The sequence below is a fragment of the Salmo salar genome, chromosome ssa25 (assembly GCF_905237065.1).
Source record: "Salmo salar chromosome ssa25, Ssal_v3.1, whole genome shotgun sequence".
Taxonomy (NCBI): domain Eukaryota; kingdom Metazoa; phylum Chordata; class Actinopteri; order Salmoniformes; family Salmonidae; genus Salmo; species Salmo salar.
This window is the reverse complement of record NC_059466.1, coordinates 13,100,336-13,115,288: the sequence shown is the minus strand read 5'-3', so window position 1 is coordinate 13,115,288 and position 14,953 is coordinate 13,100,336. Positions and strand designations below refer to the sequence as shown.

At 40.0% G+C, this 14,953-nt stretch overlaps 1 protein-coding gene across 3 annotated transcripts; it reads right to left on the bottom strand.

Annotated features, from left to right (window-relative positions):
- Nucleotides 1-969: 969 nt before the first annotated feature.
- tank (TRAF family member-associated NFKB activator) lies at nucleotides 970-14,712 on the bottom strand. 3 transcript variants are annotated; one of them, XM_045707634.1, is made up of 9 exons: nucleotides 14,531-14,699; nucleotides 6,986-7,024; nucleotides 6,215-6,356; nucleotides 5,875-5,986; nucleotides 5,485-5,594; nucleotides 3,772-3,845; nucleotides 3,572-3,690; nucleotides 2,590-2,966; nucleotides 970-1,460 (listed from the first exon to the last, which is right to left on the bottom strand). In XM_045707634.1, exons 3-9 carry the CDS (start codon nucleotides 6,311-6,313, stop codon nucleotides 1,266-1,268), a joined length of 1,086 nt encoding a protein of 361 aa, XP_045563590.1. In that variant the 5' UTR covers nucleotides 6,314-6,356; nucleotides 6,986-7,024; nucleotides 14,531-14,699; the 3' UTR covers nucleotides 970-1,265. The 3 variants fall into 3 exon arrangements, with proteins under 3 accessions (XP_045563590.1, XP_014028629.2, XP_014028630.2); XM_014173154.2 differs by lacking the exon at nucleotides 6,986-7,024 and having other exon boundaries at nucleotides 14,531-14,712; XM_014173155.2 differs by lacking the exon at nucleotides 6,986-7,024 and having other exon boundaries at nucleotides 5,485-5,591; nucleotides 14,531-14,712.
- Nucleotides 14,713-14,953: the final 241 nt, after the last annotated feature.

The window sequence follows — 14,953 nt, the reverse complement described above, 5'->3', positions numbered from 1 at the left end:
TTTCTAGTTCTGTTTAAATTTTAGTTTTCTATTTCTATGTTGGGATTGTTTGGGGTTGATCTCTAATTGGAGGCAGCTGATCCTCATTGCCTCTGATTAGAGATCATATTTAAGTAGGGGTTTTTCCTCATTGTTTTTTGTGGGTTATTATCTTTTGAGTAGTGTGTTGTCCTCTCTGCGTCACGGGTTGTTGTTGTCCTATTTTCAAGTTATTAGTGTATTGCATTCAGTTTTACTTTTAATAAATATGTGGAACTACGAAAACGCTGCATCTTGGTCCGCTCCTTATAACAACCATGACAGTCCAACAGAGCTGTTGCCAGAGAATTGAATGTTCGTTTCTCTACCATAAGCCGCCTCCAGCATAATTTTAGAAAATTTGGCAGTACGTCCAACCGGCCTCACAAACGCAGACCACGTGTAATCACGCCAGCCCACGATCTCCAAATCCAGTTGATTCACCTGTGGGATCATCTGAGGGGGTGCTGAGGAGTATTTCTGTCTGTAATAAAACCCTTTTGTGGGAGAAAACTCATTCTAATTGGCTGAGCCTGCCTCCCTAGTGGGTGGGCCTAGCTTCCAAGTGGGTGGGCCTACACCCTCCTGAGCCCCTGCCCAGTCATGTGAAATCCATAGATTAGGGGCCTAATGAATTTATTTCAATTGACTGATTTCCTTATTTGACTGAGTTACAGTTCATATCTTTGAAATTGTTGCATGTTGCGTTTTGTTCAGTATATAATGACATAACTACAAAAAATATTGTTCAGTACTTCAATAATTTTCACGACACGCATTTCCAGATCCATGTGGAGAATTAAAGTTGAATGTTTCCCTAAAAATACAGAGTATCAAATTCCTACTGCTTTGGGGGAGACGTATACAGTAGACCTACATGTATGTCAACATACTAGCACCATGCCAAGTCCCTGTGTTTTATAAAGACAAGCAAAATAATACAAGTGAAAATTCAAGATTAAATTATTGCTTTATTATACTTAAACCTACATACTGTACAATATCATTTCATAGGTCTAGAGATGTACAATTTCAAAGTAATATCTTAAGACGACGACTGTAAAATGTACCATTCAACTCTAACAAATTAAATATATGATCAAGAGTGGATTCTAGTCCCGTTGCAAACGCCAGTGTCATGTGACATCCAGCCCAGCGCATGTAATTCATGGCGTGGCAACAAAGACATGAATAAACCATGAATTAAGCCTAGAGGTGTTGCATTGGGCAGCCACTGTCTGCTAGTGTCAATTGCTGGAATCACTCTCCGTCTGGCAATGAGAATAAAGGTGGCTCTTCATGTGGTCTTGGGGAACTTCCGCGTTGCAGTAGGCACAGATATCAGGACTGTTGTTGTTGATCTGTTGTTGTGGCTTCGCACTCATGGCCTGTGCTGCTGCTGCTACTGCTACTGCATCACAAAGCTCAGGGCTCCACAGAGGCTACATGGAGGGACAAACACACCACTTATACTCCATTATTCATACACTTTGCATTGCTTACACTCACCCACTTACAGTTGGCCATGTGCTTGGGTCTCCACTGAGGAAAGATCTGTTGCTCCGGGGAATACAAGCAAAGCAGTGTCCCACTTGAACCCGCTTTCTCAACATCTATAGTTCCTGCCCCACTACTTGTACTATTGTAATGCTATACATTTGCTACAGTAGGATTGGAGTAGTTACTTGTTTCTGTCATTGTCAATGCCAGAGGCAACGTTTGTTAGGTTAGAAACAGAGAAATCCAAACAATGAAATGATCCAATAGCAAAGAAATATTCGGCCATCGGTGTAGGTGTTAATCACAACCCAGATACGCGTCTGAACAAAGGTGCATTTCTTCGGTGTAATTTGTAACCAAAAGCCTGGCTAAGCAATACTCAACGAAGAATACATGACAGCTAAAGATCAATGAGGTACACATCCAGCAATATGGGACTTAGATGAGCAAAGAAATGCTGTGTATTATCAAAATACGTAATACATGAATAGATCAAAAATAAAGATCGCTTCTATAATTCTGCATACACGACCTCACAGGGGTGCAGTTGTACTGATAATGGCAGTTATAAAATATACAGTACTTTTGTTTTGACATCAACATGGACTTATATAACCAACTACTAAACTGCATGGCAAAAAAAGCTTTACCATCCAAAACAATTGGTGTGTTTTATGATCATTTGTTACTTCTCAGTTTGCTGATTTTATGTCAATGACAAATAGTAAGGTAGACACATTGTAATAAATATGCAACAAGCATTGTCGTACACATAGGCCTATCACATCTCAACTCACCTCTGTTTTAGCAGGTATACATCTACTGAATCTAACCAATTAATGGCTTTTCCATGTTAGTTTTAAGTTTGACTGGCGCTCTCAACTCGGTAATCAGAGAAAAATTGGCCTTTTGTTCGTGATCAACAACGTTCATTGATATGTTAGGTTGTCTTTCACTACTTATACACTCTCTCTCTCTCTCCCATTCATTTGCCAGAACAAATCAGGTGTTGTGAATTTCCTACATTTACCTGCTGCAAATAAAGGAAAGAGCATATCCCGCGAATCTCACCTGCAGGGGTCCACGCACACTCTCGTGTGAGGGGGAGGTGGGGTGAGAGGGAGATGTAGGATACAGGAATGGGATGGTGAGCTCCATAGACGATTCCTCTATGACTTCTGCCCATTGCCTTGGCATAGACAGGTTAAAGTGTTTCTCTGGAGCGCTGTTCAGGAACTCGTATTCACTGTCTGTGGAAGGGGGGAACTTGACGCTGAGCCTGGTGAGGGAGTCCACTAGGTCCCTGTCCTCTTGGCTGGCACTGCGGGATGCCAGGGACGTGGGCGGGTGCTGGAGTATGACCCCTGGCCTTAAGGCTGAGGGGAAGGGCCTCTCCGCCTGCTCCACGGCCACGTCTGTACACTGAATGGGCATGGAGAACTGCTGCTCTGTCGAATGGCAAACACAAGGCTTTTATCATACTGTTTATGTAACATAATTGACATTCACTTGCAACATTGAGATATTAACTTATGCTATTGAGTAGCGATTAGTTCAAGTAATGATGAATCATCAGGTAATAATGAAAAACGTCGAGAGCCTTCTCCTTGTTTAATTTAATCTTCTAATTTCACACAATAAGTATAATAGGAGCATTTTTTCTTTCATTCCAACTTGTTTTTCATTCAACTAACCAGCACTACATCACAGCATGTGTCTGTGGAATAATGAAACATGTTTATCTGCTTAGTCTATATCCACACAGGTAGGTGGGTGGGCCATGGGTCAATAGGCCAATGAGGCATTAATGTACGGTTCAGCTTAATGTGTTGCTATCTAATTGTGTACAGGAATCAAGCCAAAGCTACAATATATAATTACTAATACAGTGTTATGACATATCCAAAGGAATTGTAAGTCAACATATTTTCTCTATTGTAATTAAATTAGAGTCAAGCTGGACATGAGTTCAGGCCTTGGGTGCCTTTCAACAGGGCTGGAATAATAAGCAATTTCTCCAATCTAAAATGACTATTGTGCGGACTAATATTACCATTTGCCATGTAATTTCCTTTGTAGAATTTTCTCAGGTGATCTTTTTGTCTCCGGGTTAATGTCTGTATCTGCTGGAATTTCCCCTGAAGAGCTTGAAACGCCTCAAGAACATCTTTTCTGAGAGACAAAGAAATACAAGTAAGAAAACTGCTTTTCAGCCAAAAATGAAGTAAAGATACTGGTGACTAATGCACATACTTCTCAAAACTGCTGTTTACAGGTGCTGTGTGTGGTGAAGGTGACACAATCACTGCAGTTTCCATGTTCCCCTTCTGAAAAACAGACACACATGGCATAGAGGACTTACACGGCAAGAGAATATCCACCATTCAAACTAAAAATGATCTGATTATTGTTAATGAATCTACTAAAATGGTTGCTGCCTTGTGATCGATTAGGGAATTATTTCTCAACAATAAAACTGGTGGCTTATAACAGCCTCAGACCCTGAGGTGTGGTGATGTTATCCTCTAGCGCCACCTGTTGATGAAAGACTATATGTGTGTATTCATTCTTTAAAAATTATACATGAGAACGAGTTTTGATTATATTAGAAAATTACAAATTAATATTTTCTCCAAAACACACGTTTTTTTTTTGTTGATTAAGGGGGGAAAATAATGCTTTTGCATTAGTCAAACAGGTTCAGTGAATTTGTTATCCGGCATAAAAATTTGAGCCTGCAACCTTTATTAGAGTGAAGCAACAAGATGAAAGATGACCTATGTCACAGAAAGTGGAGCTATTGTATTGTGCATTGGTATGAGCTGCTATCAGGCCGTGCAGAAACACAATTTGTGAACAACGTATGTGTGTGTGTGGCTGTATGTGTGTGTGTGTGGCTGTATGTGTGTGTGTGTGGCTGTATGTGTGCTCGCTTGTAAAAAAAAAAAAAAGAGAGAGAGAGGATATTGAGCTCATTTGAGAGAAAACAAAAATAAAATAATTATGAGGCAGCAACCGGGGATGCCGTGTTTGCACCCTATCCAGAGCGTGAACCCCTGAATGAGACATGCAGCCCCCTAAATGCAACAAAGTCAAACTTTTTTTTGGGGGGGGGTTATGCTTATTATAATGCTTATTTAACCATTATCCTATTTGTTTAAAATGCTATTTTTACTGCTACAGTGGCAAATATTAAAATAAAAACTTATTTCAAATTAAACAAACACCCCCACAAACACCCCCCCCAGGATACTCCCGCATCTTTTTCAGGTGTCCCTTTTCTTTCTACAAAAAAGGCCCTTCTGTCAGCAAGACGATTCAATTTATTCAGGCTACAAGAGTGTAAACCAAACAACAAATCGGCAAATGTCATTACACTTTTTGGTGTTTTGTAACAGATGTCTCTTTTCATTCATGGTCCCGTGTGGCTCAGTTGGTAGAGCATGGTGTTTGCAACGCCAGGGTTGTGGGTTCGATTCCCACGGGGGACCAGTACGGGAACAAAAAATGTATGAAATGAAATGTATGCATTCACTACTGTAAGTCGCTCTGGATAAGAGCGTCTGCTAAATGACTAAAATGTAAATTCTTCAAATGGCACAGTGCACTGTTTGGATGCTGGAATTATTTTGCAGTGGACGAACATGCGCAAGTAGCCTACTTTTTTAAGTGATTTGTTTGACAATAAGATGAAAATATCATGACTGGTTGTGTTCATGACAATTAAAAAGGAATACATTATTTTTACCGTTAAATGACATGTCTTTCTATATTTACTTATTTTTTTCATACATAGTAGGTCCTGTGAAAAAAATTGACACCCCAAATGTCACAATATAATTCGCACTCTGACCCTATCACATCCTTGCATTTTGCCTATCTGCATCATATTTGTAAACATAAATAAACAACATCTAATTATCCTCTTATGTGGATTGTATTACTAATTGTGTTAAACATGGTTACCAAGTAATGAATCTTCCGGAAGGAGCTGCTTGGGTTGTCAAAGAGATGGTTGGAAGGAGACAGGGTTTCTTCTTCCTGTTTTCTAGGAACAGTCTCACCTTTCACCTCTCCTAACAATCAAATAAGATTAAAAAAAATAGTATATAATGTAGCAGCTAAACCACAGTCAACACAGGAAGTGTCATTTGCGATGGGAAGTGTACAATGTCCTGAAACAGCAATAATATTTCTTACAGCACAATTTATCTCCAGGGGAACCGAAAATGTAACAGAATGCATGCACATGCCCAATATAGACTACGGTTTTACTGTTTCTTTCACTATAGTTCAACTGTATGGTATAGAATATGTCAGAATAGTATTAAGAAAACAACTATGCTTGTCATTTACCTGAAGGTTGCTTAGTTGCTGCTATCAACTGAACTTTGAGTTTTGAAATCATCTGCTGCTGGTCTTCTATCTGTTTCTGAAGTTTCTCAGTGTGCCGCTCATAATATTCATTCTGCAAAAGTTAACCTTCCATTACATACTAAATCATCAATGTCATCACTTACGAGGTAGGTAGACTTTCCTAGCCTCTAATGTAAATGACTGTAATTACCATGCTACAGCACTTAATTGTATGAAAGCACTGTATCGAAGGCTACGCCACATCGCACTGGATGGAGTTGAAGTCTCATAGGTAAATTTGAAGAGGTAGTTTTCTATCGCAATGATTTAGGTATAATACCGTCTTCTGTAGTTCCCTTTTGGCGCTGTCTCGCTCGATAGAGGCCTGGCGGTAAGCTTCATAGGCCTTGTTGAGCTGGTCTCCGATATTCCTCTCCATGCCGTGCGCTCCACGATCATTACTGACACTGCGGTCATGGGCCCTGTGGCAACATATCACACAACCAATGTTTAGGGGCACAACGCGGCATTAAAGCACATTTTCACATGACTTGCTGTAAAAACAAAGTCCCCCTCGCTAATCATGAAACTGGGGCCAGTGCATACTTCTGTGCATATATATTCATAAAAAAATCCTACAATGTGATTTTCTTGATTTTTTTTCTCATTTTGTCTGTCATAGTTGACGTGTACCTATGATGAAAATTACAGGCCTCTCTCATCTTTTTAAGTGGGAGAAATTGCACAATTGGTGGCTGACTAAATACTTTTTTGCCCCACTGTAGAAAGGTGTGTCCCTTTCCAAATCATGTCCAATCAATTGAATTTACCACAGGTGGACTCCAATGAAGTTGTAGAAACATCTCAAGGAGGATCAATGGAATCAGCATGCACCTGAGCTCAATTTCGATTCTAAAAGCAAATGGTCTAAAACCTTATTTACGTAAGTTATCTGGTTTTTATTTGTAATAAATTAGCAAAAATATTGTGTGTAGATTGAGGAGAGAAAAAAAAAAAAAACGTATTCTAAAATGGATTAAGGCTGTAATGTAACAAAATGTGGAAAAAGCCAAGGGATCTAAATACTATCCAAATGTATTGTATACACTACCGTTCAAAAGTTTGGAGTCACTCTAGAAATGTCCCGGTCCTTGTTTTTGAAAGAAAATAACAATTTTGAACATTAAAATAACATAAAATTGATCAGAAATACAGTGTAGACATTGTTAATGTTGTAAATGACTATTGTACCTGGAAACGGCAGAATTTTTATGGAATATCTACATAGGCGTACAGAGGCCCATTATCAGCAACCATCACTCCTCTGCTCCAATGGCACGTTGTGTTAGGTAATCCAAGTTTATAATTTTAAAAGGATAATTGATCATTAGAACACCCTTTTGCAATTATGTTAGCACAGCTGAAAACTGTTGGTCTGATTAAAGAAACAATAAGACTGGCCTTCTTCAGACTAGTTGAGTATCTGGAGCATCAGCATTTGTGGGTTCGATTACAGGCTCAAAATGGCCAGAAACAAACACTTACTTCTGAAACTTGTCACTCTATTCTTGTTCGGAGAAATGAAGGCTATTCCAATGCGAGAAATTGCCAAGAAACTGAAGATCTCGTACAATGCTGTGAAATACTCCCTTCACAGAACAGCGCAAACTGTCTCTAACCAGACTAGAAAGAGGAGTGGGAGGCCCCGGTGCACAACTGAGCAAGAGGACAAGTACATTAGAGTGTCTAGTTTGAGAAACAGACGCCTCACAAGTCCTCAACTGGAAGCTTCATTAAATTGTACCCGCAAAACACCAGTCTCATCGTCAACAGTGAAGAGGCGACTCCGGGATGCTGGCCTTCTAGGCAGTTGCAAAGAAAAAGCCATATCTCAGACTGGCCAGTAAAAATAAATGATTAAGATGGGCAAAAGAACACAGACACTGGATAGAGGAACTCTGCATAGAAGGCCAGCATCCCGGAGTCGCCTCTTCTCTGTTCACGTTGAGACTGGTGTTTCAGGATTGGTGGGTCCCCTGTGGGATGGTTGAGCTAACGTAGGCTAATGCAATTAGCATGAGGGTGTAAGTAACAAGAACATTTCCCAGGACATAGACATATCTGAAATTGGCAGAAAGCTTAAATTCTTGTTAATCTTATGGCACTGTCCAAAAAAGTATGATCTTTGTCCCCATGTGCAGTTGCAAACCATAGTCTGTCTTTTTTATGGCGGTTTTGGAGCAGTGGCTTTTTCCTTGCTGAGCAGCCTTTCAGGGTATGTCAATATAGGAGTCGTTTTACTGTGGCTATAGATACACTTGTACCTGTTTCCTCCAGCATCTTCACAAGGTCCTTTGCTGTTGTTCTGGGATTGATTTGCACTTTTCGCACCAAATAAGGTTCACCTCTAGGAGACAGAACGCATCTCCTTCCTGAGCGGTATGACGGCTGTGTGGTACAATGGTTTTGTATACTTGCGTACTATTGTTTATACAGATGAACGTGGTACCTTCAGGCATTTGGAAATTGCTCCCAAGGATGAACCAGACTTGTGGAGGTCTACAATTTGTTTTCTGAGGTCTTGGCTAAATTCTTTTGATTTTCCCATGATGTCAAGCAAAGAGGCACTGAGTTTGAAGGTAGGCCTTGAAATACATCAACAGGTACACCTCCAATTGACTCAAATGATGTCAATTAGCCTATCAGAAGCTTCCAAAGCCATGACATAATTTTCTGGAATTTCTCAAGCTGTTTAAAGGCACAGTCAAACTTAGTGTATGTATACTTCTGACCCACTGGAATTGTGATACAGTGAATTATAAGTGAAATAATCTGTCTGTTAACAATTGTTGGAAACATTACTTGTGTCATGCACAAAGTAGATGTCCTAACCGACTTGGAAAACTATAGTTTGTTAACAAGAAATGTGTGGAGTGGTTGAAAAACTAGTTTTAATGACTCCAACCTAAGTGTATGTAAACTTCCGACTTCAACTGTAGATAATCCATAAAAATAAAAAGAATCTGCCGTTTCCAGCTACAATAGTCATTTACAACATTACCAATGTCTACACTGTACCTCTGATCAATTTGATGTTATTTTAATGGACAAAATAATTTGCTTTTCTTTCAAAACAAGGAAATGTCTAAGTGTGTGTGTGTGTGTGTGTGTGTGTGTGTGTGTGTGTGTGTGTGTGTGTGTATATATATATATACACATACATACATACACCCACAAAAAATAAAATGCAACAATTTGAAAGATTTTACTGAGTTACAGTTTATATAAGGAAAATCTGTCAATTTAAATTATTTCATTAGGCCCTAATCTATGGATTTCACATGACTGGGAATACAGATATGCATCTGTTGGTCACAGATATCTTAAAAAAAAAAAAAAACAAGGGCCTCACAATGGGCCCCAGGATCTCGTCACAGAATTTTTGTGCATTCAAATTGCCATCGATAAAATGCAATTGTGTTAGTTATCCGTAGCTTATGCCAGCCCATACCATAATGCCACCACCACCACCACCACCACCACCACCACCACCATAGCAAACCGCTCACCCACACAATGTCATACACATGGTCTGCGGTTGTGAGGCCAGTTGGACGTACTGACAAATTCTCTAAAACAACATCGGTGGCGACTTACGGTAGAAAAATGTACATTAAATTCTCTGGCAACAGCTCTGGTGGACATTCCTGCAGTTAGCATGTCAATTGCACGCTCCCTCAAAACTTGAGAAATTTTTGTGGCCTTTTATTGTCCACAGCACAAGGTGCACCTGTGTAATAATCATGCTGTTTAAACAGCTTGTTGATATGCCACACCTGTCAGGTAGATGGATTATTTTGGAAAAGGAGAAATGCTCACTAACAAGGGTGTAAACAAATGTGTGCACAAAATGTGAGAGCAATAACCTTTTTGTGCATATGGAACATTTCTGGGATATTTTATTTCAGCTCATGAACCATGGGACCAACACTTTACATGTTGTATTTTTGTTCAGTATACAGTGAGGGAAAAAAGTATTTGATCCCCTGCTGATTTTGTACGTTTGCCCACTGACAAAGAAATGATCAGTCTATACTTTTAATGGTAGGTTTATTTGAACAGTGAGAGACAGAATAACAACAAAAAAATCCAGAAAAACCATGTCAAAAATGTTATAAATGGATTTGCATTTTAATGAGGGAAATAAGTATTTGACCCCTCTGCAAAACATGACTTAGTACTTGGTGGCAAAACCCTCGTTGGCAATCACAGAGGTCAGACGTTTCTTGTAGTTGGCCACCAGGTTTGCACACATCTCAGGAGGGATTTTATCCCACTCCTCTTTGCAGATCTTCTCCAAGTCATTAAGGTTTCGAGGCTGACGTTTGGCAACTCAAACCTTCAGCTCCCTCCACAGATATTCTATGGGATTAAGGTCTGGAGACTGGCTAGGCCACTCCAGGACCTTAATGTTCTTCTTCTTGAGCCACTCCTTTGTTGCCTTAGCCGTGTGTTTTGGGTCATTGTCATGCTGGAATACCCATCCACGACCCATTTTCAATGCCCTGGCTGAGGGAAGGAGGTTCTCACCCAAGATTTGACGGTACATGGCCCCGTCTATCGTCCCTTTGATGCGGTGAAGTTGTCCTGTCCCCTTAGCAGAAAAACACCCCCAAAGCATAATGTTTCCACCTCCATGTTTGACGGTGGGGATGGTGTTCTTGGGGTCATAGGCAGCATTCCTCCTCCTCCAAACACGGCGAGTTGAGTTGATGCCAAAGAGCTCCATTTTGGTCTCATCTGACCACAACACTTTCACCCAGTTGTCCTCTGAATCATTCAGATGTTCATTGGCAAACTTCAGACGGGCATGTATATGTGCTTTCTTGAGCAGGGGGACCTTGCGGGCGCTGCAGGATTTCAGTCCTTCACGGCGTAGTGTGTTACCAATTGTTTTCTTGGTGTCTATGGTCCCAGCTGCCTTGAGATCATTGACAAGATCCTCCCATGTAGTTCTGGGACGATTCCTCACTATTCTCATGATCATTGCAACTCCATGAGGTGAGATCTTGCATGGAGCCCCAGGCCGAGGGACAGTTCTTTTGTGTTTCTTCCATTTGCGAATAATCGCACCAACTGTTGTCACCTTCTCACCAAGCTGCTTGGCGATGGTCTTGTAGCCCATTCCAGCCTTGTGTAGGTCTACAATCTTGTCCCTGACATCCTTGGAGAGCTCTTTGGTCTTGGCCATGGTGGATAGTTTGGAATCTGATTGATTGATTGCTTCTGTGGACAGGTGTCTTTTATACAGGTAACAAACTGAGATTAGGAGCACTCCCTTTAAGAGTGTTTTTGTTGTTATTCTGTCTCTCACTGTTCAAATAAACCTACCATTAAAATTATAGACTGATCATTTCTTTGTCAGTGGGCAAATGTACAAAATCAGCAGGGGATCAAATACTTTTTTCCCTCACTGTACATCTATATATACACACACAGTACCTGTCAAAAGTTTGGACACACCAACTCATTCAAGCATTTTTCTTTATTTTACTATTTTCTACATTGTAGAATAATAGTGAAGACATCAAAACTATGAAATAACACATATGGAATCATGTAGTAACAAGAAAAAGTGTTAAACAAATCAAAATATATTTCAGATACTTCAAAGTAGCCACCCTTTGCCTTGATGACAGCTTTGCACACTCTTGGCATTCTCTCAACCAGCTTCACCTGGAATGCTTTTCCAACAGCCTTGAAGGAGTTCCCACATATGCTGAGCACTTGTTGGCCACTTTTCCTTCACTCCGCAGTCCAACTCATCCCAAACCATCTCAATTTGGTTGAGGTCGGGTGATTGTAGAGGCCAGGTCATCTGATGCAGCACTCCATCGCTCTCCTTTTTGGTCAAATAGCCCTTACAGAGCCTGGAGGTGTGTTGGGTCATTGTCCTGTTGAAAAACAAATGATTGTCCCACCAAATGCAAACAAGATGGGAAGGCATATCGCTGCAGAATGCTGTGGTAGCCATACTGGTTAAGTGTGCCTTGAATTCTAAATAAACCACAGACAGTGTCACCAACAAAGCACCCCCATACCATCACACCTCCTCCATGCTTCACAGTGGGAACCACACATATAGAGATCATCCATTCACCTACTCTGTGTCTCACAAAGACATGGCAGTTGGAAACAAAAATCTCAAATTTGGACACATCAGACCAAAGGACAGATTTCCACTGATATAATGTCAATTGCTCGTGTTTCTTGGCCCAATCAAGTCTATTCTTCTTATTGGTAGTGGTTTCTTTGCAGCAATTCGACCACGAAGGCCTGATTCACGCAGTCTCCTCTCAACAGTTGATGTTGAGATGTGTCTGTTACTTAAAGTCTGTGAAGCATTTATTTGGGCTGCAATTTCTAAGGCTGGTAACTCTAATTAACTTATTCTCTGCAGCAGTGGTAACTCTGGGTCTTCCTTTCCTGTGGCGGTCCTGAGGAGAGCCAGTTTCATCATAGCACTTGATGGTTTATGCGAATGCACTTGAAGAATCTTTCAAAGTTCTTCACATTTTCCGGATTGACTGACCTTCATATCTTAAAGTAATGATGGACTGTTGTTTCTCTTTGCTTATTTGAGCTGTTGCCATAATATGGACTTGGTATTTACCAAATAGGGCTATCTTCTGTATACCACCCATACCTTGTCACAACACAACTGATTTGCTCAAACGCATTAAGAAGAAAATCCACAAATTAACTTTTAACAAGCCACACCTGTTAATTGAAATGTATTCCAGGTGACTACCACATGAAGTTGGTTGAGAGAATGCCAAGAGTGTGCAAAGCTGTCATCAAGGCAAAGGGTGGGTACTTTGAAGAATCTCAAATATATTTTGATTTGTTTAACACTTTTTTGGTTACTACATGATTCCATGTGTGTTATTTCATAGTTTTGATGTCTTCACCATTATTAGACAATAGTAAAAATAAAGAAAAATCCTGGAATGAGTAGGTGTGTCCAAACTTGACTGGTACTGTATGTATGTATGTATGTATGTATGTATGTATGTATGTATGTATGTATGTAGTGCCTTTGGAAAGTATTCAGACCCCTTGAATTTTTGTGCATTTTGTTATGTTACACCTTTATTCTAAAATGGATTAAAAAAAAAAAAATCCTCAGCAGTCTACACACAATACCCCATAATAACTAAGCGAAAACAGGTTTAGGAATTTTTGCAAATGTATTACAAATAAAACAGAAATACCTTATTTACACAAGTATTCAGACCCTTTGCTATGAAACTCAAAATTGAGCTCAGGTGCATCCTGTTTCCGTTGATCATCCTTGAGACGTTAATACAACTTGATTGGAATCCACCTGTGGTAAATTCAATTGATTGGACATAATTTGGAAACACACACACCTGTCTATATAAGGTCCCACAGTTGAGAGTGCATGTCAGAGCAAACCATGCCATGAGGTTGAAGGAATTGTCTGTAGAGAAACTCCCCAAATACAAGTGTGCCAAGCTTGTAGCGTCATACCCAAGACTCGAGGCTGTAATTGCTGCCAAAGGTGCTTCAACAAAGTACTGAGTAAAGGGTCTGAATACCTATCTAAATGTGTTAACGTTTATTTTCTTTAAAAAAAAATGTTTTTGCTTTGTCATTATGGGGTATAGTATGTAGATTGAGGGAGGATTTATTTTTATTTTTTTTATTCCATTTTAGAATACGGCTGTAACGTAACAAAATGTGGGAAAGAGTCAAGGGATCTGAATATTTCCAAATGCACTGTATATGTATATTTGTTTATAGCGGACCCCTGCAGTATGGACCCCCGGTTAAATACCCCTGACCTAAACTGTGAAGCTTTGACATCTCTAATGCTTTTCGGTTGGGTATTGTTTTTCTGGGTGTCCTGAATCTTTTTCTTCATTTATTTTATTATTATTTATTTTTTTACTTCTGAATTTACAATGAATAATGAGCATGATAATGTTCTCTATCTAGTAATTTACTTTAAACACACTCAAGCTTAAAACAGTCATTGTATGTCGCTGGTTGCAGACCAAGTAGCACGATATGCAGCCAGTAGATCTGACCCAGAAAGTCTTCCTGTGTAGATTTAAAACACCAAAGTGTGAGATATGGCTTGGAAAATGTACCTCAATCCAGGGTTGAGAAATGCGTTGTACCCCAAATTGTCCCATTATCCCACCTGTTCCACTTAGAGGTGTGAACGACTGCTAGACAATTCGGAGTACAACGCATTTCTCATCCCTGGATTGAAGTATATTTTCTGAGCCATATCTCGCGCCAGCTCCGCTGTGTCTTAATTTAAACAGGAAACCTGTCCGACCCTAGTGCAGCTGTAAACAAGCGGGCCAAATCTGCTGGCTACATGACATGAAGATTACACCGTAGACTGAAGCAGCCAGATAGTTCTACATTTCTAGCAACATTCTATCAAGCACGAACTGGCTACATAGAACGTTGACATTCATAAGTAAGAGTACGAAATTGGTACGGTACAGTTCTGTTTTGTCGTATTAAATGTCAATAGTTAGATATAATCAGATATTGCCTAGTTCAGTTCTCCCTCAACTTTGGTATCTGAATGTAGCCTATAATAGCAGTATCTTACCTTCATTCGAAAATAGCCAAACTATTGTTTTGATACTGCGACAGCTTCTTATTCTTCGAGTGGCCTATATGTACGACGTGCGGGAGAGGATATGGTGTATTTCGAACAAATGTACATTTGACATGTTTTATAACGCGTTGGGAACTTCCCTCGGGGAATCCCCCGCGCCTGTTAGACTTCCGCCTTGATGGACTCTGACCAATCAACTTTGAGGTACTAAATTCGTGCTAGGTGGTTTAGCAAATTGAGGGTTCTTCTTGCTGCCTACACTTCTGCAATGATGTGCATGTAAAAAGTAATCCGATAAAACAAAGTTAAGTGGCAGAAAAATGTGTTGCATTTACTGTGACCTTCGCGGATAAGTGTTTTCTCACACTGTTAAGCATAGCTAGCTAAATTAATCAGAACCCAACATTTCAGCCC

Coding starts and splice junctions, on each gene's coding strand:
- tank (XM_014173154.2), bottom strand. CDS start 6,313: ATGGAGAGGAATATCGGAGACCAGCTCAACAAGGCCTATGAAGCTTAC. Junction 5,987..6,214: donor AAAGGGAACTACAGAAGACG/GTATTATACCTA, acceptor TAACTTTTGCAG/AATGAATATTATGAGCGGCA. Junction 2,967..3,571: donor AGGAAATTACATGGCAAATG/GTAATATTAGTC, acceptor GCCATTCGACAG/AGCAGCAGTTCTCCATGCCC.